Source organism: Miscanthus floridulus, chromosome 6, assembly GCF_019320115.1.
Source record: "Miscanthus floridulus cultivar M001 chromosome 6, ASM1932011v1, whole genome shotgun sequence".
In the NCBI taxonomy this organism is placed as follows: Eukaryota; Viridiplantae; Streptophyta; class Magnoliopsida; order Poales; family Poaceae; genus Miscanthus; species Miscanthus floridulus.
In genome coordinates this window covers 128,894,933-128,918,119 of record NC_089585.1, presented here as the reverse complement: position 1 = coordinate 128,918,119, position 23,187 = coordinate 128,894,933, and the positions used below count along the sequence as shown (strand labels likewise).

The window sequence follows — 23,187 nt, the reverse complement described above, 5'->3', positions numbered from 1 at the left end:
AGGCAACAGCGATGCGTTGTTGCGGACCTAGATTCGTTCGACCCCTCTTTGCTCCTGGTGTCAGCGTCGAATTGTAAATTGTCGATCTTTGTTTCGGAAATCGAGAGTGCAAGGGGGGAAGTTTTGCCTTGCCCTTGGAAACATTTTTTTTTCCAAACCATCTACACTTTAGAACTAAAATGAATCATCGTTGTTCCTCCGAAATAAATCAAGAAAAATTCTAACACTTTATAGTGACCACGATCCCAGCTTAGGCCTTAAAATTAAAATTAAACGGTAATGCTCCTGTTTAGTCGGCCGTCCGTCCGGACCCCGCCCTCCCCCACACGGACCCCGCTCGAGCCGCGCACCTCCGTTGCATGCCCCTGCTCGCGGGACGGATCCCGCCCTCCCCAGCGCCGACCCCGCTCGCACCATGCGCCCCAGCTGTGCGCTCTTGCTCGGAGGACGGAACTCGCCCTCCCACGCGCCGCCCCCGCCCGTACTCATGCCTCCCGTTACGGCCACACTCCATCCACCTGCCCAGGTTTGTGTCGCCGCCGAACTCTACACCGGCGATCTCCGCGCCACTCCGTAGCATCGAGCTCCATGTCGGCGTTGAGCTCCGCGTCAATGAGCCTCCGTTTTCGTCCAAGCAGCAAGTAGATGTTGCGCTTGACAACGCATGTTGCGAGCGTTTTGTTTTAAGTGTTTCAGAGGTATGTTGCAAATGTTTCATATAGACGTTGCAAAAGTAGATCGAGATATTGTATATGTTGCAATGGTTGTGCACGTATGTTATAAGCGGTTGTTCCCAATGTTTCATCTGTTTTTCCAGACGTATGTTGAAAGTGTGTTTATCTAAATGTTGCATATGTTTTACACATAATATGTTTGCAAGTGTTTTATCTAGATTTTGCGTATATTTTTGCAATGGTTTCAAGTGTTTTCAGGTGTTTTTGTAAGTGTTTCAGATGCATATTTTAAGTGTTTTATTTATCTTCAGACGTATGTTGCAAGTGTTGTATCTGAAGTTTCAAAAATAGATCGGTTGTTACATCTCCCTCACCGTCTTCTGCTGCCTCGCCTCAGTGACTCCTCGTCCCGGCGCTGGTTGGGCATCAGCCGCCTCCTCCCTCTCTTCTCGATACCGGTAACGTTTGGGATGGCGTGGGCCCATGTGGGCGCGCGAAACGGTGTGGAAAAATGACTGCAGGCGCGGATGTCCGGGCACTAGCAAGCCCCTAGATTAAAACATGATCGGGGTTCGAAATGTCAGTTTACGGAGAAATTTGGCATTTTGCTATGGAATTATCAAGGTTTCTACTTAAATCGGAAATGGACTTTATTTTCCTTATGCTTAAAAAAACGTTGGGATGTATGCATCGCCGGCTTATGCTGTTTCCAAATTTTCGTGCAAGGATCATTTTTTTTCTATGAGGACGGGCAAGGATCATTGTCTAGCAATTATTACGTGAAAAAGATTTGCTACCTCAATCTTCAAGTTGCCGGTTCGTTAGCGTTTCGGCTTCAAAATAATTCATGAGAACAGAGATTCCGTTGTCAGAGAAAAGATATTTTTTGAGCCGAGAAAGGAAAGGGAATTGCCATTTATAAGAAATGAGAACCTCTTCTCATTTTTTTATGATAAAAGACACTCAAACGAGTCATCTGATATATCTCATTTTCCCCTTTTACTCCGTTCAACAAAATGTAAGGAGTTTTTGTTTTGCTCTCTACGTCAAAGTTTTATCTAACTGACAAATTATATAGAAATTAATTAACAGCTACAATATAAATGTATGTGTATTTTTATACCAAACAAACGTATGTGTATTTTTATATATTTTGATTAAAATTTAAAATTTTAATTTAGGACACGATCAAAACACGGTACATTTTTTCTTTTAATTGAGGAGTGATTTTTTTTTAAATAGTTCGGGTACAATTAAGAGGCTTTTTCAAGCTGCCAAACATACCAGTAAAATCAGCTCAAAGATCACTAATCCTAATATTCGACCAACTTTCTTCTGTCAGCCATCCAAGCTGGTGACAACCATGTCGGCTACCTTTCCTGACTGTGACCGTTACAATTATTCCCAACGGTATTTTTCAAATAAAACGCGCCAAAAGACTCCCAAGTTACCCGCGTTATAAGCGTAACTAACTTTAGCCTTCCTTCGCCGCCCGGGAAGCGAGAGGCCTTTCCGCTCTTCACTCTCCTCCGCTCGCCGTCTCCTCTTTCTTCTCTTCTCCTCTCCTCGCTCACGAGGCCCAAGCTTACCGCCAAGGTCTCGATCTCCGCGGGGCTCTCCGTCGCACTTTCTCGTGCCTCGGGGACCCCGATCCGCCATCGAGATCCCGGTCCGTTCCCGGATGCACTGATCGATCGTACCTGAAGAGACTGCTTCGGACATGGCGGCGAACGGCATGAAGGTGGCGCTGCACCGGCAGGTCTCCGGGGGCTCGATGAAGCACAACTCGGAGCTCCGGCGCCAGGCGTCGCTCGAGTCCCCGCGGACGGGGCGGGCCACCAGCCGGTTCCTGTTCGGGCGGCAGTCGTCCATGGACCCGAACCGGCGGCGCGGCCGGAGCCAGAGCCCCGTGGGGTCGGGCACGGCGGCGGAGGACTTGAGCGTGCCGGACAACCTGGACGTCACGATGCAGCTGCTCTTCTTCGCGTGCCAGGGCGACGCGCTGGGCGTCGAGGGCCTGCTGCGGAGCGGCGTCGACGTCAACAGCATCAATCTCGACGGCCGCACCGCGCTGCACATCGCCGCCTGCGAGGGCCACCGCGATGTCGTCAGGATTCTGCTCAGCTGGAAGGCCAACATCGACGCGCGCGACCGCTGGGGAAGCACGGTGAGCCGTGCGCCCGGTTAACCGGCCATTGCCACGTCACGCCTGCATCAGAGTTTTCTTTGCCAGCGATTCTGCCTGCGTCATCAGTCAGATGACGATCTCATTCATTCGCTTCTCCGATCATAGGCAGTAGCTGATGCCAAGTTTTATGGCCACTCCAAGGTCTATGATCTCTTGAAAATTCATGGTGCAAAGATTCCGGTATGTTTAATTTCTAGGCACTAGGCACTTGAACTGAAACTTTTATCTTGTTTGTTGACTAATCCATGATCGTCGTTTCTGCAGAGAACCAAGAGGACACCGATGATGGTATCGGTCCCAGGCGAGATACCAGAGTACGAGTTGAACCCCGGAGAGGTCCAATTCCGGCGAGGCTGTGATGTTACACCGGTGCGATTTTCTTTCCAATATCCAGCTTTATTTGTTTCATTCACAAAACATTTGTTCAAAAATGGAATGCCAGTGAGATACGGAAAATGGGGCTAATGGTGGTACGGCAAATCGAACAGGGCATGTACCACATCGCGAAATGGAATGGCACCAAGGTTTCCGTAAAAATACTTGACAGAGACGGTTGCTCCGATCAAGAAGCCGCGTAAGATGCAAATAGTATCTGTGCTCAGTTTTTCTTAAAGAAATACCTGTGCTCAGTTACCAATGAAGATTTTTTCATGTATATAAAAAACGTCTCTTCTTTTGTTTCAGAAACTCTTTCAGGCATGAACTGACTGTACTGGAGAAGGTCCGACACCCTAATGTAGTTCAGTTCGTCGGAGCCGTCACTCAGAGTATACCTATGATGATTGTTTCTGAACTCCATGAGGAGGTAATAGCACCATGTCTTTTTTATTTCCCATGGAAAACAAAGTTACTCTAATCTTCCCACCAAAAGTAATTTGAGTATACCACTGTTTATAAGTGTATATGTCTATATGAAACTTGTTCTCTGATGGGTTGACTTAATTCTTTTTTTTTTTTGTGAAACTCAGAAAGACTTATCAGTCTGTATCCAGAAAAAGGGAAAGTTAAATGCTCACAAGGTGCTAAGATATGGCCTTGATATTGCCAGGTACTCCTAAGTTCTGATGCCAACAAGAGCTGAAGAATCCAAATTGATACACACCATATAGTTTATACCAGTAGCTCTTTTACATTTTCAGGAAAAAAAGATAACAACGCACATCTATACTTGCTAACAATGTTTCTTGCTGTTGCCTTTACCGTGTGTACATAGGGGCATGACCTATCTCCATCAGTGCAAACCGGACCCCATCATCCACTGCGACCTAAAGCCAAAGTAAGATGAGGAAATGAAGCAGCCCGAGAAATGCTGTTCTCTTGTTGCATTCTTGGCAGTGGCACACAAATTGCTGTTGTCTTTCACGGTTGTCCCGTACTTTACTATTTTAATCTTGGTAAGGTGCCAGACATATCTTCCTGGATAGTGGAGGCCAACTGAAAATCGCGGGGTTCGGAGTGACAAGGGTGTCGAAGATCAGGCCCGACAAAGTGAGACTGATCAACCATGGTGCTCTCGTTGACAGCTTCAGTAAGTATCAGATCATGGCATTTCTGATCCATTTTGTACTTCTCCATGATCCATCCAAATGAAAAACCTTCCTATTGTTTAGGCTACCACACTGCACCTGAGCTGTACAGAAACGACGCGTTCGACTCGAGCGTGGATGCCTACTCATTCGGCTTCATCCTGTATGAGGTCAGTAAATTTCTGTTTGTTCCAGATGCAGAAACAACAGGCCAGGGAGAAGAAAAATATTGGTGGTTGGGGACGTTTCAGTTTTAGATCGTAGCGTTCCTATTAACCAACCATTCATCATTTGTGGTGTAATCATCATCAGATGGTTGAAGGATCAGTGAGGACGCCAGAGGATTCAGGACACACGATCCGGTTCGAGGGGATGCGGCCATCACTGAAGGGCAAGCTCAAGGGCTATCCTCCAGACTTCAAAGCGTGAGTTCTGAACTGAAACAACAAGGGTGACCTTTCATGCCATTGTCACCTCATTGGTGCCATGTTCCAGTTCAAAAGTAGCTTGTCTTTTCCAACCCTTCTTCTTCTTCCCCGGTTCTGTGCGTTGCAGGCTGGTGGAGGAATGCTGGCACCCCCAGGCCATGGCTCGGCCGACATTCTCGGAGATCATCATCCGGCTCGACAAGATCTATAGCAACTGCGACAGGCAAGGGAGCTGGAAGGAGTCGCTCAAGCTTTGGTGTGTATCCTCCCGGAGTTCTAAACGAATTATTAAGTGTCGCTCCGTGAAGAGCAGAATCCACACTGAGCCGTGAACAAAAATGTTCAGAAAAAAGATCTTTGCATTCGGTGACTGAATATTCTATTTTTTACCCTATTCGAAATCAAACACACTGAAAGTTTGCTCTGCGTGTTGTCCCGTGTTTTTACAGGAAATGACATGGCCTGCTCGCCTTCTTCTATGTGTACATATCGCTGCAAACGCGTCTCTTCCCAGGGAAGCTTGAGTGCTGTTATAAGTTGGAGGATCACGCGGCATGTTGATTGTTTTTTGTACGAAATTGTAACGGATTGTGAGTAAAATTGGACAGAACAACACGTATACGTCCTTTTTTTCCTTCTCGCTACAGTGTCAAACAGAATGCACATATGTTGTTGGTTTTCTTCTGGAGTCGTAGAACATAAAGTAAGATCCATGAAATTTGGTTGTCCCTTTACAAACAACATGATATACATACATACATAGGATCCTGAAAATGATAATCGGCACGTCGTCACTGTGGGAGGTGCAGCCTCGAAAGGGGAAGATGAAACCTTGGGCCCAACAGCCCATCAGTGTGGGCTGAGTGGCCGGACCAAAATTGCCACCCTTCCCCGTCCACTGCAAATACAGATGCTCGTGGATCTACATAACTAAAGTTCAGTGTGTGCACGTGCTAATGCTACGGAATATTTTGTAACGTGAATTAAACTATAAGGAATGATAGTAGGTGTTTTGAGAATGAATGGGGATACTGGATGAAGCTAGGCACGAATTGAACCTCCAATGCAGCTAATTATTGAAAAAAGTAAGACCGTTGCATACTTAAAGTAAGATGTCATTTCTAAATTAAAGCACGCGAGACCCTATACGCTGAGCATGCAGCAGCTGAACCACAAGATAAAAATAAAATATCCGAATCCTAAACTCCCAGCACTATGAGCCCCTTAATCTTTTTTTTTTTGAGAAATGGCATTCAAAATCGGCACATTGCCTTGAAGATCTTGCACCTCCTTATAGATGTTAGTCTAAATGGAATGCTTAATATTTATCCACAAGTCTTGGGTTTTCGGCAAGGTCAGATTCTTTCGGGTTCACTACTTGCTTGTGGCGCGTCTGTGTCTCTCCTAGAGTGGATCCACAATGCCAAAGTCGCAATTGTTGTTGGAGTGGCAACAAAGCTGTCAACGATGACACGCTGCGTTCACTTTGTTAGGAGGCCAGGGCTTGCCGTGAGTAGGTGGCGGCGTGATAGGGATTTTGACTGATCTTCATCGTGAGAAGTCGAAATCGCTTATCGCTGTTGTGAACTTGTGATAAGCTTGTCATCAACGATAACGTGTGGTGGGCTCTGTAGATTGTGTTACTTTTTTGTGTGAGCGGATTCCTTAGGGTTAGTGGTCTAGGTTGCTATGCTTAGTTTTTTTTCACCGTTTCTTCTTTTTTTAATAAATTGTGCGACCGTGAGATTTTTAGGTCCGATGCTCCTTAGAAACTTGGTTACTTCCTTTGTAACAATTGTGAATTGCACAATTTCCCTCCCCTTTACGGAGGCTGCTTCGAAGAAAACAAAAGAGAGTCAGGGAGAAAGAGGGATCATCATGTATAAGCTTAGAGTCTTTTAGGATCACCGGACTAAAGTGTAGTCCGTTTCGTTGGATAAAAGGTTAAATATGGAATAATTACAAATTCTTTTTTCTAATGAGTTATACTCATCAATTAGCCTCTATTAGTTTTATTAATTATAGACCATAATTAATTAATATTTACGCCTTCTAATTGACATCTAGAATATCGACTAAACTTTTTTTTTGAATCAACGTCAACTAAACTTCCATCCAAACAGTCTTTTATTCCTGCTCTAAGGCGTAACGCCGTAACCTCCGTGTGCTCCTGCCCCAAACTTTGTGCTCCCTGCCTCCAAGTCCTTTCTCTGTACCTTCGCCACCACCGATCTCTCCACTTTCTCATCTGTCCTACTCCTCCGTGGAGTGCTATCGGCACCGTTGAGGGTGCCATGACACGGAATAGCGACCACTGCAGGAAAAGACAAAAAGACAGGACGCTATCGGTGTGTTTGCTTTTTGCCTCGCCGTCGTCGCATCAAGCCGCTGGCCTACACCGCTGCTGGGTTCGCGGCGCGAGTCCGCCATCAAGTCGCTCCGCAGTCCGCACACGCCATACGATTCCTGCAGGCTAATTCTCAGGAACTCATCAGGGAGCGGTCCATTGCTCGGAAAATGCCGGACGACGCGGCGGCGGAATGGCCTCTATGTTTCATGTCGAAAACTGCTCTCTTTCCATTTGCTTGCCGGCGAGCCGACCTCGACGTGGACATCTCCCATGGTGACAAGTCTCCCTCAAAAATTGCTTTAGTCGCCTGTGTCATGGATGACATCCTTGGGCTTGTTTAACTTATAAGCCGTATTTTTTCCAGTCAATGAACAATATTTTTCTTTCACACCAAATCAGCCAATAATACTTTCAACCGTGGCTTATAGCCAAATAAACCCAAACAAACAGGACGATCGAATGTGTGGGGCGGTGCTGCTGTAGCTGCTGTCGTGGAAGGAAACATGACAAGAAAGGTTGGTACCCTCTTGCACGGAAGAAACAAAACACAGATATCTCCAGAGCTTGGAAGGAAAGGTGAGGAAGAAAAGGGAACGAAGGGGCATTTTTTATTTTTAATATTTTTATGCTATTTTTAATTCTAATATTTTTTTCTTTAAAAGTAATATTTTTGGACGCGCCTGTTTGCATGGCGCGGCAAATTCACGCTACCGCGTCATGCATGGCTACGCGGCATGGGATGGTAAACGGCCGTGGCGACCGCTAACGTGATAGGGCCAAGCGAACAGGGCGATTGCCTCCCGGCTCCCCACGGCCGGCCGCCAACTTTCCCTCCCTTGTCGCCCCCTCCCTAGCTTTCCCAAAGCTCTTCCTCGGCCTTGTCAAGATAATGAAGCTCCTCCTCGGCCTTCACGGTGGATCGAAGGATTTAAATGAGTAGTTAGGGTATGAAGAAAAATATGAGTTCGTTAGAACGTTGGATCGAGGGATTAGGATTAGGATTGTCAATGTTAAGGTTAATTGGTTAGTTAGAATTATGACTACCATGTATTCTAATGTCAATTTTTATATGAATTTTGCTTGTTTGAGTTTGCATCTCAACTTTTATATATGAATAAATATATGGACACACTGTTGATGTACCAAATTTTATTTTTTTAGTGACCAAAGTATAGTTTTTATATAGTTTGCATGTTTACATCTAAGATAGAGTTTGCACCAAAGTGTACGTTATATTTTATTTGTTGTAATACAAATGGTTTTCATTAACATTAATTTGTGATGTTTTGATTTTTGTTTGTTAAATTACAACCGTTTTGTTAGATGCAAGACATGTATCGGGAGGAGTTTTGACGAGAATGAGGTCATTCTAAAGAATTATACCCCAACACGTCTAGCAAAGATGCCCCCGTCCCTCCTAACCTCTGTCCCTAACTGTGACTGTGGTTTCTCGATCGACGTGTTTCAATCGAGACATCCAGACACAGCGGCGCGCTGCTTCTACACATATAGTTGTTTTAATGTAAGTAATTATTTTCACTATTTTTTCTTCATTTATGTAGGTAGGCTACTAATATTTTATCGGAATCTTGTTGTGTAGGCCCATAAGAGGTGCTTTTTCTTTCAGTGGATCGACGGTGCAGACAAGTTTGACCCAAGGTATCTCCTTTTCGATGATTGGTGTAGAGGGAGACATCCACATGAGCACTTCGAGCGGTGGGTTCCACCCCCCTAACCCCCCACCAGTGACGGCTAAGAAAAAGCACCTAGTCATAGTTAGATGACTCGAGGAACCTCCTCTGTGCAAATACGGAGATCGAGCTGTGATAAACCCTGATAATACATTAGAGTTTGTGTGTCCGAACAAGCACGAAGTAAGTGAAAAGTGTATCTGTTTAAATGTTTATCTCTATATGTGTGCGTGTACTAATGTATTCTCTTATAGCATTATGGATTTGCGAAGTGTCGTTTCAATGAGTGGCTCTACGGTCCTAAGAATCAATGGCTGGAGCCACCAAAGGCAAAGGAAAAGAAGAAATAAAGATTAATTTACAAAGCACCTCCAGTTATGTGCAAATGTGATATTAAATCCAACTAGGGTCTAGTCCCTTTAGAACTTAGAATAGGCCATTATTGCGGCCTTATGGTTGACTATGATAAGGTTGATTATTTTTATGGTAAACATAAAATCGTATTTTGTTTCTTTTGCTAGGACATATATGATATAATTTTTCGTTTGAACAGAGCACTAGAAAATGCAGGTGGGAATGTTATGATGGTCAAGCTAAGTTCTTGGATGAACTGAAGCGGTGGCAAGTAATTGCATGGAAGAGGGGATATGGACCTGACTACGTTAACCTATTCGTTAAACAACACAAAAAGAAGATACGTGAGTTTGCTAGACAACGTGGTATTCTTAGACCGATCGATGTTAGGCTTGACAAATGGGGGTTGGAGAGACGGAGGGCGTTAGAGAAGGAGAGGGCAAGGAAGGAGGCAAGGGAGAAGATAAGAGTACAGATGCAGGTCTTGAATGACTATGTTGTTGCATTATGTGCCAGTGAGTGCTTGAAAGCCTTTTTTATTTTTGTTGCCTGATTTTAAATGTAATATAATCATGTTGCTAACTGGTTGCATTTTATACATAAAGGGATTGGATGCATCGTGGACCATACCGTAGAGGTGGCTCGTGCAAGGTTTGAAAAAAAGAAGTTAGATGAGCACAAAACATGAGCTGGTCACACCGTCCAATCTCCGATTGTGTTGGCCGATAATGGGGACAAGGATGAGGACGACACTGCTAGGTTGAGTGATCTCATCACTCTAGCGGAGGTGGGCTTGCAGGCGGAGGAAGCTGAGGAAGACACTGGTAGACTTAGCGAGCTTATTGCTCAAGCAGACGCGGGCTTGCAGGCGAAGGAGGAGGCGTTCTTCTCTTAGGCTGTAGAGGCCGCAGACGAAGCGGAGGCCGCTTACTACAGGTGATAGATAGATCAGGGCAATGCAGGTGAGCCTAGCCACATGAGCTAGGTGGAGGAGGATGCATTTCTGACTCAGGCCACAGAGGCCGCAGATGAAGCGGAGGCAGCTTACTACAGGCGACAGGTAGATCAGGGCAATGCAGGTGAGCATAGCCACAACAACGAGGTAGTGATAGAGGAATGGTACTCGGACGATGAGTTGCTTACTCAGTATGTTTCAGACTGAGGATTGGTAGATGTGTGGTAGAGGATTGGTACAGGTGTGCTAGTTCAATGCTTTAGATTTTGTATTTGTATTGTAGTAGAACTTTCTCGGTGCTGCATTGTGTTTCATTTGAACTATTTATGTATTGTACCCATGTAACAAACACTATTTATTTTTTATAACAGACATTGTGTTATCTCATATAAAACTTTTGCCACAAAAAATGGTATTACAATGCTGCAATTTGCATGTATTTGTTACGTTCTCGATATATAATGCTTTTGCTTTTGTCATTGTTACATATTCAGGTATTACTTTTGGGTCTTAATGTGTCTCATTGTGCCTACTAGCATTAGGCGACAGATGCTTGGTGACCAATGAAGTTGGGCTGGTTCTATAGTGTCCTGATGAAGCATATCTGATAGAGGGGTTTGCTAAAGATGTTTCTTCCACAATGTAGAGTACCAGTGTTACCAAGGGAAACATTAGCCACGAGAGATGGCACGCATATTCCTTTTAGTTTGGTGCCTATCTTGTCCAAACATTATCTAGAAGACTGTACCAACCATTAATGACCTTGTGTCATGTCTATGTTCTGTTTTAAAAAAAGATAAATAAAAAGTTGTTCTCACCATTGCGATCTTTCGAAACCCCCTAAACTATATGCATCAAAATCTTGCTGCTGCTGATGCGCTCAGAAGGGAGCCTAGCCAGCGCCCAGCATGGGTTTGCCATGCCACCATCCACGGCGTGGCAAGGCTTACGCACCAGTCGCCATGGCACGGCAAGGCTGACGCGCCCCTAGCCATGGCGCGGCGGTCAAAGAGGCAACAAATGGAACAAGACACTTCTATTATGTTCTCATATGAGCCAAGTTATTTTGTCATATTGATTTAACAAATAGGTCAGCAAGAAGGTTAAGTGCACGAGACAATCAATACACAAGTTTAGTAATACTAACTTGTACACGTCCCAAGTTCATCGTAAGTTCGACAATACCTCTGTTCGACATAAGTTCAGCAAGTCATAACTATGACACAAGTTCATCAATACATAAGTTCGACATTACTCGACATACTACATGTTCCATCAGTATATGGGTGTCCGAGTACAAGTGCATCATGTCATCCTAAAGAACTTCTACGACCCAGCAGTATATGGGTACCGCGGACGCCGCTGCCTCTTCGGACATGAAGGCAGCATGTTAGGGGTGAACCCAACGTCAGTACAGTCTCGCTGGCGGTACACCCGACGATACCGCTGAGTGTAACTAGGACCCTGTAATTACAATATAGGCATCATTACTTACAATGTTTAAGTAATTGTGACGTATATGGTGAAGGGTTGTTTCAAGTACCTGTCCGTCGAACTGTGTAGGAAATGGTGCATCACCAAGCTGAGACATCCCAATCTCATTGTAGTCCTCCTCCTCATCCTCGTCCTCGTCCTCCTCATCCTCATCGTGCTCCGTAGGACCCTTGCCTGCATTGCCGAGAGTACAAATAGAAGAGGTCCCAGCAGCCATTATGTTGGAGGAACCTGCTCTTGTTGGCATAGTGCTCGAGCGTAAGGAACTAGACAGGTCCAGGTCATAGGGCATCTCCCATGGAGTATCCACATAGTGAGATTCTATGCTAGCTTCTTGCAGCTCCTTCTCACTTTCTACAAAAAAAGAAAATACGGATGAATGAGTCATGGGAACCATTTAACCACTGTCATGGCTTTGAGAATAGAATGTACATCGACAAAGAAGTGTAGAATGCCATGTGGCTTCCCTCTGGTCTTGTGAAGTCGCACGACTACTTTGTTGGATAGACTTGTCAACTATGTTGCCTACATACACAATCGAGGTAAGTTCGTATAACTACAATTCATAGGAACACCGACGTGCAGTTGTATTGAAATTCAAATTTCTTACCACGTATCTCTGTAGTGGGGCTCTCTGAAGCTGTGTCTCCATCCTTGTCGCCTCGTCATACACATCAGCGATGTCATCCTTGTCTTCATCCTCATCAATTGACTTGTTAGTGTAGGGGGCCTAGATATGTGTGCGGGTACTCCTATTATCAGGTTCATAAACCTAGGGTCCCTCGCGGACTGGCTTCCCCACAAAAGCTTGGCCCAAGCAAACAGCATGCAACTCATGGGCCGGCCCAAATTCCTGAGCAATAGGCCAGAGGAGTGATCCAATCTCTGACTAGAAGGTCAGTCCGAGGAGGAACAGTGCTCATTTTCTGACTCCGGCCCACCTCTCCAACTGGAGCGCTCGATTCGGTCGCGAGCCCGCCTCCGGATAGCCTCTTTGACCGGAAGTCCTGGCAGAAGCTCCCATGTGTAGCCCCCGGGCCCCCGGGTGCCTACCATCATCCTGTACCCATCAGCATGGGCAACAAGGCTTAGAAGCATTCGTACTCTCTCCCTCTCACTTGTAAGGCCATCCCCTTCATCTATAAAAGGGGATGCGCTCTCTCCCAATAGACCAAGTTGATTCAAGTCGATACAAATTAATCTAGACCGATCAAGTTCACTAGCTCACAACCACAAAACCACCAGGTTTGGACCTCAGGCACACGCCTGAACACTTAGCCCATAGCGGAGCTCCTATCGCTCTCGGCCCTTCCGACCAGAGCCACCGGACCTCTTGTACACCCTATCTTTTTACTTCTCATTTGTAACCCCACTGCAGACTTCGAGCACCTAGGCTCAACAATAAAGTCATCGACCGACTTAAACTGGACGTAGGGCACGTTGCCTGAACCAGTATAAACCCTGTGTCATTGAGTGCTTGGCCACCTCCGATCACAACGTACGACAAAACTACAAATATTTATATGTTGGTCACTTTTTGCTCCGACACCTATGCAACCATTGGAGGTAGCGGCCGAAGTTGCGTTGGTCGTGCGGCGGTTTCTCGGTGATCAGGACCCTTTGCCTATTCTCCTAGTCATGGATGTACCCCGCATGCATCATGACCCAATTCTTCTCCTTGTACCTGTTCCTTCAATCGTACCTGCAAGTTTAATGTAAGTTAGTGGTTGTATGTATGCACATGACTTCTAAATTATTATGTTATAGTCATCGCACCCGTGCAACTTTCTGTTGGTTGTGTACATCGGCGGTGGGCATGGCTGCAATCTTCTGAACTACCTATACACTCTTATAGGGTAGTGCATCTAGACCACGTGGAAGAAAATTAGTGGTCCGTTAAAAAGCCACTGTCCGACTCTTCCTCAGTGCGAGGACTCAGGTACCCCTGTAGCTTGAATCTAGACTAAGGACACCAATTCACCTAAAAGTTAGGTAACTACAGTTAGGTTTTGGGAATAATAAAAAAGCAATAACACTGACTAGCAGTATCAAATTGGTCGTTACCTGGTGCTGTGTCAGGATGTCTAGCATGTCTGAGTACTGCCTGTACCACTACTTCGGGTTCCCTCTAACTACCTCCGCTTCTTGCCAGACGTACAGAGCAGTCAGTCCTATGTCCATGTGATTCCATGCCTACATTGAATAGGATAGTTAGTCACAAGTGCGACATCAAGTTTGAGGAAAATAAAAAATCGATGTACTTACAGGTAAACTGTGAACAACGGGCCTCCCAATTGGCCATCGCTCCCAACACTAAACCTGTAGTAGGTGGGAGCAACCTCCTATGTTGGCACCTCCTGTACTACGTCGGTAGGCAACGCAAAGCTGACGATAGATCCATGCTAGGACCACGCTACCCTAGCTATACGCTCCTATATTCTCCCATGGCTGGCTCAGTATGTTGATGAAGACCTAGCTGATGGTGTTACCTGATTCGTTAGGGAACAGGAAGGCACCTAAGAAGTGCCACAACCACACCCTAGCATACCTCTCGATCTTCTACTCTGGAGCATCTGGGTGCAGCGGCGCCCTGAAGTTTTCTGTTATCCAGACCGAACTGACACCGGATGTTTTCCTAAAATTTTGAAGGACAATTACATGAGAGCTAAGGGAACAAAAATAAACATTAAATTAGAAAAAGACAATACGCATCATAAAAGTTATGCACTACACCCTCAATTTAAATAGCAAAATAATTTGCAGAATATGTAGATCAACGATAGACTTAGACCATAACATATATTTGTGATATAAGAGACCAACCAAAGACTTGCATGTGCTGGTGTCAAAATGGTAAATGTTTGGAACGTAGAAATTCTTACTTTGCTCTCTTAGCATCCTCATCCTTGGGTTGTCTTCTGCATAGAACTGCTCTACCAAGTCCATCTAGTGATCGTTATCAAGGATCCCAGTCACTAGAAGATCCCCCAACCATAGACACAGAATCATCTTCACGTCCTGCATCGTGATAGTCATCTCACCACAAGGAAGGTGGAAGGTGTGGGTCTCTGGCATCCACCTGTGGGTTTTTAATTCAATACAAGAAGTTTTTTAATTCAAACAATAAGACAAATCAATGCTTTTTACTTCACCAAACGTGTATCGAATCATACCTATCGATAGTAGCAGTGAGAAGTGCAGGGTCGAGAATCGGTAGCCCAGTGTGGAAGACACGGGCGATCTCAAGGAAGCCAGCACGCTGTATGTATGGCCGGTATCGCTCATCCCAATGGTGCGACTAGTGCATGCATAGTCTAAGAGGTAGCAAGTCCTCCTGAAGCTCCGATAGGTGCTTGGCTCGGTGGTCCTTGTCATAGTGCACCTCAAGAATGGGGTACTACGGATGATGATCCCCCATCCTGGTTTAAATTTCAAATGGATGTGTTAGAACAAACATTAAGAGTACTATAATATGATCGAACATTAGTACATAAAAACAAAGTAAATGTAAAAGAAATAAACTATTATGCAAAATGAGAGAATAAACATATATCATAATTAGTACTAACATAGTTGTTTTAAATAGCATAGCAAACAATTAACATTAATATAATAATATATATGCTATATGCACCTATTTCCCTTGTCTTCTATGCCAGCTAGCCTTGTGACCAGGTTCTTTGCAAACAGAGCAAAGATTCCTACCACGGGTCTAGTTGAAGTCTCTCCCTCCGTACATGTCTTCGCCATACCCTCTCATAGCGTCCATGTCCCCTTGAGTCGCTTCTTCTTCCTCCTACCCTTGTCTACCTTCATTAGATTCAGATACGACACATAGTCATAACCATGATAAGGTGGCCACTGTGTCGGGTCAAGGTATGGCTCAAAGCTCCTCTCCTAAATACTAACGATGTTCGAATGGAGATACAAGGGTGCCATATATGGTAGATCCTCAAAGGTATACCGCAAACCCTACAGACCGTGATCATGTGAGAGCAAGGGGCATGCATACTCTGAGGGACGTTGCAACTGCACTCTACTTTGTCAAGATCAACTCGGTAGTTTCATCCACCATAACATTCGCCGCCCAAGCTTGTGCCACCCTTGCGACTATATTCTCCATACGACTCGACGGTGTGTTGCTTGGCCAATTCCTCACCCTCCTTCAAATGTTCTGCTCTGGCCTTTCCAAATTGCCCCTACTCAGCTATATTCCTTTGCGCAAGTTCCTACCTCTTGACAAAATATTTGTTGCACTTATGAAAGGAGAACTCAATAATTCCAGACACAGGTAACGATCGAACTCCGGTGAATACATAGTTGAAAGACTCCGAGGAGTTAGTGGTCATGATGCCATACCTAAAACCCCCCTCGTCATATGCTAATGCCCACTTAGCCTTATGTTCCATCTACGCCTCTGACTAGGCCTTGCTCGCTTTATTTAACATATTGTCTAGTTCTCTCTTTGTCTCCTTAAACTGGTGCTCTGTACGTACACAACATAGAGCCTTTACCTTGTCACATACCTCCTTCTTCCTCTAACATCGCTAGAAATTAGCGGCAAAGTGTCTCATGCACCATCTGTGCACTAGAGGCGGGAACCCATCTATATGCTCAGCTGTAGCATTAAGAAGCCGTGGGTGATGGTCCGAGATCAAACATATAATACTTGTACACGTAGAAGCCGCATGAACCATGACCACGATTTATTGTTCTCTCCCTCTACCAAAGCAAAAGCCATGGGTACTATCTAGTTCTCCGGATCAACAACAGTAGCCATCATCAAGGTGCTTCTGTACTTTCCGATTAGGAAAGTGCATCAACAAGTACGACTGGCTGACAAAACTAGAATGCATGTTCTGTTTGCGTGAATGACCAGAACACACGATGCAGGACATGCCTCAACGGGTCCTAAAAATACATCCCTCCAGTGTCCATAAATCATTTCAAGCCAGTGTTGTAGTAATGCATTGCACATAAGATGTGGGGCACCCTGTTGTATGCTTCCTCCCAACTACCCCAACGAATCACTAGGGCAATTTGCTTAGCATGCTAAGCCTTTCCATACTTAACGAATCCAGATATGGACTATTGTAACGAAGACACCGAAATGTCGTTATTGTCATCACCGAGCCCCAATATACGACGGGCAAGGTAACATGTAGTGAGCTGATGAGGATTTTTCTTCCCCCTATTTGATAGGCAAGTGTGGGGTTCGACCACTTTACTTATCCTCCACTTCCCATCACTCTGTCTCTTTCGTGCATTTAACCTCCACATATAACCGTTTTTGCATATCACATGGTATCTCAACTTCTGGTTCAAATGAGTGACATTGTACGGCCTATGGTGATACACAACATAGTCCTGAAGGAAGAGCTTCATCTCTGACATAGTATTAAATATCATCCCCTTTCTAAGGATTTCTTTCTCATGGTCATACAATGATTTCCTACACATCTAGAGACCGGTGTCACAAACTGTCATATCCATCATGCTGACATCCCTATAGTTCGGAACACCCCTAAAAGGTATGTTCATCGACCTTAGTTGCTCAAGCTCTATCGCTGTGTAAGGTGGTGGTGGAACATACTCCTGTGCTTCGCTAATTCTGCACCATGAATCAAAGGGGGTATCATCTGCTGACAAATCTATGACTAGTCTACCCCGAGTCGGCATAGCATGCAAAACCTCAGTTGGTACTGGTAATGGCATACCATAAACAGGTACTGACATGGCATCAACCGGTATGGGCATAGCATGTCTACCTCCCTGGTCATCATCTGAATCGTCGGAATCATTGCTAACTACATCACCGATCCTGTCCTCCTCCTCCCGCTCCTCCTCTTCCCGTTCGAACTCGTTCACATCGAAGTCATTGCTTATACAACCTACTTGACTTGAATGAAACTGCTCCTGCGTCAACTGACCATCCAAACCCATAGTACCCATAGTTGGTTCCACATGAACCCCACATTCTTGTTGAGTATCATCATCGAAGGACGGCCCCTCCTGGAGATCATGCATCCTGTACCCATTCTCCATAACCACCTCAGCCATGGCCACATTGGAACCTTGGATTACCCTATTGTAGCGGGACCAGTGAGCATGGTCCCGCAAGGGCATCAGCACGTAGTGTGCCCTAGTCTTTCCACTATCAAACCTCCCCTTTAGTATATAATCACCGCCAAACTTTTCATTCAAACAGTCACAAAGATCACTGAAGCGAGGAGGTTCATCAAACCATTCTAATTCATCTTCCATATCCTCAAACATACCATCTTCTCTCTTAACACTTCCTCCGTAGAAAACTCTAACACAACAATCCATCTACAAAAGCATTTCAGAAACTTCATCAGGTCATCGAAATTGTCGTGCATACTAACTAACTGACTACACCTGTACTAACTACACCTATACCAACTAACTATGCTAACTAATCTAATATTAATACATATACCAATAATTCTAAGTAACTATACTAACTAACTACACTAAACACACTAATATTAATACATATACTTACTATACTAAGTAACTTTACTAACTATACATATCTAGCTAACTGCAAAACTATACATAACTTATGTTTACTAACTTCACTAAATATCTTTGCTAACTAATTATATAAATCTCTATCCAGTCAAACTAAATTTGAATCCTAACCCTAGCAAAAAAATTGACAAAGATGCAGAAGAGCATTACCTCGACAAAGATTATGGGTCACCACAATCCACCAATGGAAAGGAGATGGCCGGCGGCGGCAATGGCTGGCCGACAGCGGCCTACTTCTAGAGGGCGGCAATGGCCGACCGATTGGCGGCAATCCCCCCTTCTGGAGGACGACGATGGACAGCGCAACAAAGTCCTTCACAGCTCGAGACAGTGCGGAGAGATGGAGGGGCGGCGACGAGGACGAGCGGCGCGCGGCAGTGGGGAGATGGAGGGGCGGCGGCGGCAGTAAGGGAGGCAACGAGACAGGGGGAGATGGAGATGGAGTGAGGGAGGACGGGCACACGGTGGGGGGCGTGGCGGGCGGGAGCACGGGGCGGGGTGCGTCGGGTGAGGGCGCGCTGGGCGCGGCGCGGCGGGCGGGAGTAACTTCCTGGTGCTCTGTCAAATTGTGAGGTAACTTCCTGGTGCTCTGTCAAATTGTGAAGCCTCGCCGCGCCATGATGGGTGGTGTGGCACCGCCGCGCCATGATGCATGGCGCGTCGGCTCTGCCACGTCAGCGGTCGCCGCGGGCATTGACCGCCCCATGCCGTGCCGCGATGTATGACGCGTCAGCGTGAATTTACCGTGCTATGCAAATAGGCGCGTCCAAAAATGTTACTTTTGAAGAAAAAAAAACAGTGTTATAATTAAAAATAGTTTTAAAAAATGTAAAAAAATGCACGAAGGTCCAGATTCCGCTGGCGTCCAAAAACTTTTTCTCATTCTGTAATTTTTGTGGCCTGGACGAGTACTAGTATTTTTCTAGGAAAAAAATATTCTCTCTCTTTTTTTTTCTATAGAGAAGGTAGGATTGGGATAATGTGCGGTGGTCCTATATTGTTCCGAGTTTTGACTGTCTCCTGTAGCTGCAGATCCAAGGACGGTCGTGTTCACTTCATCCGCTGCGGCAGAGAGCAATCCAGGTAGACCGTATTGTAGACCATACCCTTTCGGCCAGTGGGCCCACCGCCACACGAGCAGGTTCTTCCACTGCTCCGAACGGGAAGTTCTCCCTCGGCCTGGGACCACAGTGCAGGCGCCGTGCCCTCTTGTCCTGGACCCAGGCGCCAGCCTAAAACTGGGTTGATGGGCGGCACCGGCACCGGCACCTCGACACGTGGCGCGACGTCCGGCTACTTGCCGATTCTGTTTTCTGTGAAGGCCGCCACTTTTCCGTGCCCGTCTGCTCTCCTCGTCTCGCCTCCACGCCTCCACGCCTGGCCTTGGCCCTTGGGCCTGCCGTGGGTCCCACGCCGTGCTTCTTGCCACTGTCATGTGGGGCAGTCCATTTTGTAGGGAACACTTGTCATGTCAGGCGCCTTGGCGTGAGTTGGCGTAGCAAGAGCGGAAGGCTCAAAAAGTTTTCGTGGACTGACGACGACGTGGTGGTGAGTGAGTGGTGAACAAGCTCCCTTCTCGCTCTCGCCCTCACTCTCTTTTCAGAGAGGCTTTGCAGTTTTCACTCCAGAGTCCAGACTGATTTCTCAGGTGAGCACGCTCGTGCGGTTTCTGAATACAGATTTCTAGTATTTGATTCTTTCCTCTGCTGCCTTAATCTTCCCTCTGATGGCCCAAATGGTTGGAGTCGAATGGCTCAAAGCTGGATCCCTTTGATTTCTTCTTTTTCCGGGATTTGGGTAAAAGGTTTTCAGATGAACGGAGTTCTCAGGTTTCATAACGAACATCATTTTCCCCTTTAGACGCCATGCGGAAAAAGCATCAACGAAATCATGTGTATATCTTTCTTTCGGCTCGTTGTTGGCCGTGGGGGAACGCACTACGAATCCATATTTCTTCAGTCTCGCAGAGATTCTCAGAATCATATACTAGTTTCGTTTAGTCTTGGAAGGGGAAAATGAAGTGGCTGGCAGCATATTAGCTGCTTTAAAGAACAGTGCAAATAACCAGCACAGAGGTAATATCAAATACCGTATTTAGAACGAATTTATTCGCCTCTACTTTTGCTCTCTCTCTTGTGGTAGTTATTTATTTCAGCTGTACGGTTTGAGTAACTCATGTAATTTTCAGTTAACATTCTCCCCCTTGCGCAGTCAAAGGCCAGGTAGTTGATGGAATGCCTTGAGTTTGATTCTTCTGATTTCTTCCTGGACGGAGATGCGATCGACTGCCCTCTGGAAATCCATCTTGAGTCCAATAGTTCGTCAGGCGCCAAAGCTGCGCCGGATCATAGCCGGAACGCTCAGCTTCATCGCAGCAATGCCCCTGATCCACCACCCTTGCCTGGAACCTCTTATGACGCGCGGAGAAGTTCTAGGAAGGCGAAGGCTTGTCGCCGTGTCCCTGAAGGCGTCATCGATTCCTGGGACAAGCTGTTCTTGCGGGGATACCAATCTGATCTCCGTGTTTCGACAGACGACGGCACTGAAATTCTGTCGCATTCCTGTGTTCTTGTGAGTGCAGCTCTCTGAATCTTTTCCTGTGATTGGCCCTCGTGTTCCTGGAACATAGCAGCTTTGGCCCTTATGTAGGAAATTCGTATTTTTCCTCCTCTGCAGGGTGTCCAATCTCCTGTTCTGAGAGCTATGTTGGAGGAAGCTAAATTGAAAGATGGTTTTCGGTGTGTCCGTATTTCTGGCGCGCCTTCAGAAGCAGTCCGTGTTTTCATCAGATTTCTTTACTCTTCACGGTATGGTTGGTATTTAGTCATTTGTATAGATAATTCATTCACTGCTCTCTAAAAGATCATCTTTCGGCCCAAACAGTTTCCAGTGACTGAACCTGGAGACTGCAGATTGTTTTCCTCTGATGCGTGCAAATTTCAGTAAGAAACAAACGCTCTGATTTATGTTTTTTCTTTTCTTTGGTGAAGTTTTGAGCAGGAACAGATGAAGCACATTCTGCATTTGCTTGTACTCTCCCATGTTTTCTCGGTGCCATCTCTGAAGATTGTCTGCATCGACCAACTCGAGAGGAGTTTCCTTGCTCCTGACAACGTGGTAGACATGCTGCAACTTGCCAGATTGTGTGATGCGCCCCGGCTCTCGCTTGTCTGTACCCGGATGATCATTGGGGATTTCAAGACCATCTCTCTGACGGATGGGTGGAAAGTAATGAGACGGGTCAATCCGAGTATGGAACAGGAGCTGCTCGAGTCTCTTGTCGAAGCTGATACAGTGAGTTCTCTGTAATGATTATTTTTTAGAAAGGGATCTCTGTAATGATTATCTTAGTATAGTTTGATTACATCCGATCCTGCCTTGCTATTTCTTAGTATTCAGTAGCTACAAGAGAAGGAAGGGAAATGCCCTTAGTGATTCAGAGTTTCAGTCTGTCTGCTCAGAGTCTCAGCCTGTTCAATTCATAGCCTGTCTGTTTTCCAGGGACTGGACTGGATGTTCTCTAACCAATGCTTTAACTGTACATCTTTGATGTGTTACTGCTTTGTATCTACTAATTTGGAATAATTGCCTCTCGGTGTCTGAACTTGCACACACCGCAGAAACAATTAAACACTTGCACGCTTCTGCAGTTCCAATGCTTGCAGTGGTTTGAAACCTTTGTGTGACTGTCTGAAATTATGCAGAGAAGGCAGGAAAGAGCTAAAAGGATGGAGGAAAGGAAGGTCTATCTGCAACTGTACGAAGCCATGGAGGCGCTTGTCCACATATGCCGAGACGGATGCAGGACGATCGGGCCTCGAGATCAAGCGCTCAAGGGCAGTCTAGCAGCTGCCTGCAAGTTTCCGGCCTGCAAGGGCATCGAGCTGCTCGTGCGCCACTTCTCGACCTGCAGAGTTCGGGTGCCTGGTGGCTGTGCCAACTGCAAGCGGATGTGGCAGCTCCTTGAGCTGCATTCCCGCATGTGTTTCACCCCGGACACCTGCAAGGTTCCTCTCTGCAGGTGAGCGCAGCGCATCTTTTGTTATTCTGTTTGGTTCTACCAAACAGTAGCAATTTTACCAAAGAGAAACTGGGGAGAGAATGTTCTAACATTTCTTGCTTTCATATAACAAGAACACATGTTTTATAGCATTTTTTTACAATTTGCAGGCATTTTAAGGAGAAAATGCGGAATCTGGGGAGGAAGGAAGAGACCAAATGGAACCTTTTGGTGTGCAAGGTGCTGGGGAGCAGAGGAACCATGGGTTTTATGCCTGAAAGGAGAAAAAATGCACCAATCCTAACATCAGCTGGGAGTTGCCACGTGGCTCCACTTGCAGGACCTATGTGAAACACCAAAAGTTCGCAGGAGTTTTATGTTAGACGGGAAGGGAACCAGAACCAGGAGGAGCCGGAATCAAAACGTCCGAACATCCTTATAAAAAAAACGTCAGAACAGTTGTTGGGTTGCGTGATATCTATTTTCACCATCCATCTATAGTTCAAGTAAATTTTTTACCACCATACTATTAGTATTGAAATTTTTTTGGCCATCTAGCTAGTTTCAAACGGTGGTTTTATAGTTTCTAAAAATGGTAAACATTAGTTTATTTTAAAATATATATATAACTAATTTATTTTAAATAAAAAATTATGGAACCGGTACAAAGCACATTTTCAAGAATATAATATGTCTATTGGTGCTAGATTGGAGTTCTTTATATCTTATTTTGTAGTTGTCCCTAGTGCTTCGTTTCTTATAACTCTGCCCGTTACTAATTTAGATTATCATTTTGTGCAACATTAAAGTTAGAGATAGACTAAGAGAATACATACTTAAAATATACTACCAAATATGTTCGATTAAATTAAATAAATTATTTTTGGACGACTAGCGATGCCATGCTAGTTGCAACGGCTAAATATGATCAATATGTGGTGGAGAATGGCATCTGTGAGGTTGGTATTGTCT

General features: G+C 45.4%; 2 protein-coding genes across 3 annotated transcripts; both read left to right on the top strand.

The window, feature by feature from the left end:
- The first annotated feature begins 2,149 nt into the window (after nt 1-2,149).
- Nucleotides 2,150-5,513, top strand: LOC136456946 (integrin-linked protein kinase 1-like). Of its 2 annotated transcripts, XM_066456963.1 has the most exons (12): nt 2,150-2,841; nt 2,968-3,042; nt 3,127-3,231; nt 3,351-3,436; nt 3,547-3,667; nt 3,831-3,910; nt 4,076-4,138; nt 4,269-4,390; nt 4,473-4,558; nt 4,701-4,813; nt 4,944-5,072; nt 5,266-5,513. In XM_066456963.1, the coding sequence occupies exons 1-12, from the start codon at nt 2,395-2,397 to the stop codon at nt 5,270-5,272; spliced, it is 1,434 nt and encodes a 477-aa protein (XP_066313060.1). In that variant the 5' UTR covers nt 2,150-2,394; the 3' UTR covers nt 5,273-5,513. The 2 variants fall into 2 exon arrangements, with proteins under 2 accessions (XP_066313060.1, XP_066313059.1); XM_066456962.1 differs by having other exon boundaries at nt 4,944-5,513.
- Nucleotides 5,514-19,802: 14,289 nt separating this feature from the next.
- LOC136456947 (BTB/POZ and TAZ domain-containing protein 3-like) lies at nt 19,803-22,768 on the top strand. The gene is made up of 5 exons (XM_066456964.1): nt 19,803-20,786; nt 20,892-21,022; nt 21,206-21,509; nt 21,920-22,236; nt 22,386-22,768. The coding sequence occupies exons 1-5, from the start codon at nt 20,445-20,447 to the stop codon at nt 22,564-22,566; spliced, it is 1,275 nt and encodes a 424-aa protein (XP_066313061.1). The 5' UTR covers nt 19,803-20,444; the 3' UTR covers nt 22,567-22,768.
- Nucleotides 22,769-23,187: the final 419 nt, after the last annotated feature.

What these genes read in the sequence shown, in the direction of transcription:
- LOC136456946 (XM_066456962.1), top strand. Translation starts at nt 2,395, where the DNA reads ATGGCGGCGAACGGCATGAAGGTGGCGCTGCACCGGCAGGTCTCCGGG. An exon ending in GAGGCTGTGATGTTACACCG is followed by an intron (nt 3,232 to 3,350) that starts GTGCGATTTTCT and finishes CAAATCGAACAG; the next exon opens with GGCATGTACCACATCGCGAA. An exon ending in TGCTCCGATCAAGAAGCCGC is followed by an intron (nt 3,437 to 3,546) that starts GTAAGATGCAAA and finishes CTTTTGTTTCAG; the next exon opens with AAACTCTTTCAGGCATGAAC.
- LOC136456947 (XM_066456964.1), top strand. Translation starts at nt 20,445, where the DNA reads ATGGAATGCCTTGAGTTTGATTCTTCTGATTTCTTCCTGGACGGAGAT. An exon ending in CTCTTGTCGAAGCTGATACA is followed by an intron (nt 21,510 to 21,919) that starts GTGAGTTCTCTG and finishes GAAATTATGCAG; the next exon opens with AGAAGGCAGGAAAGAGCTAA. An exon ending in TGCAAGGTTCCTCTCTGCAG is followed by an intron (nt 22,237 to 22,385) that starts GTGAGCGCAGCG and finishes TACAATTTGCAG; the next exon opens with GCATTTTAAGGAGAAAATGC.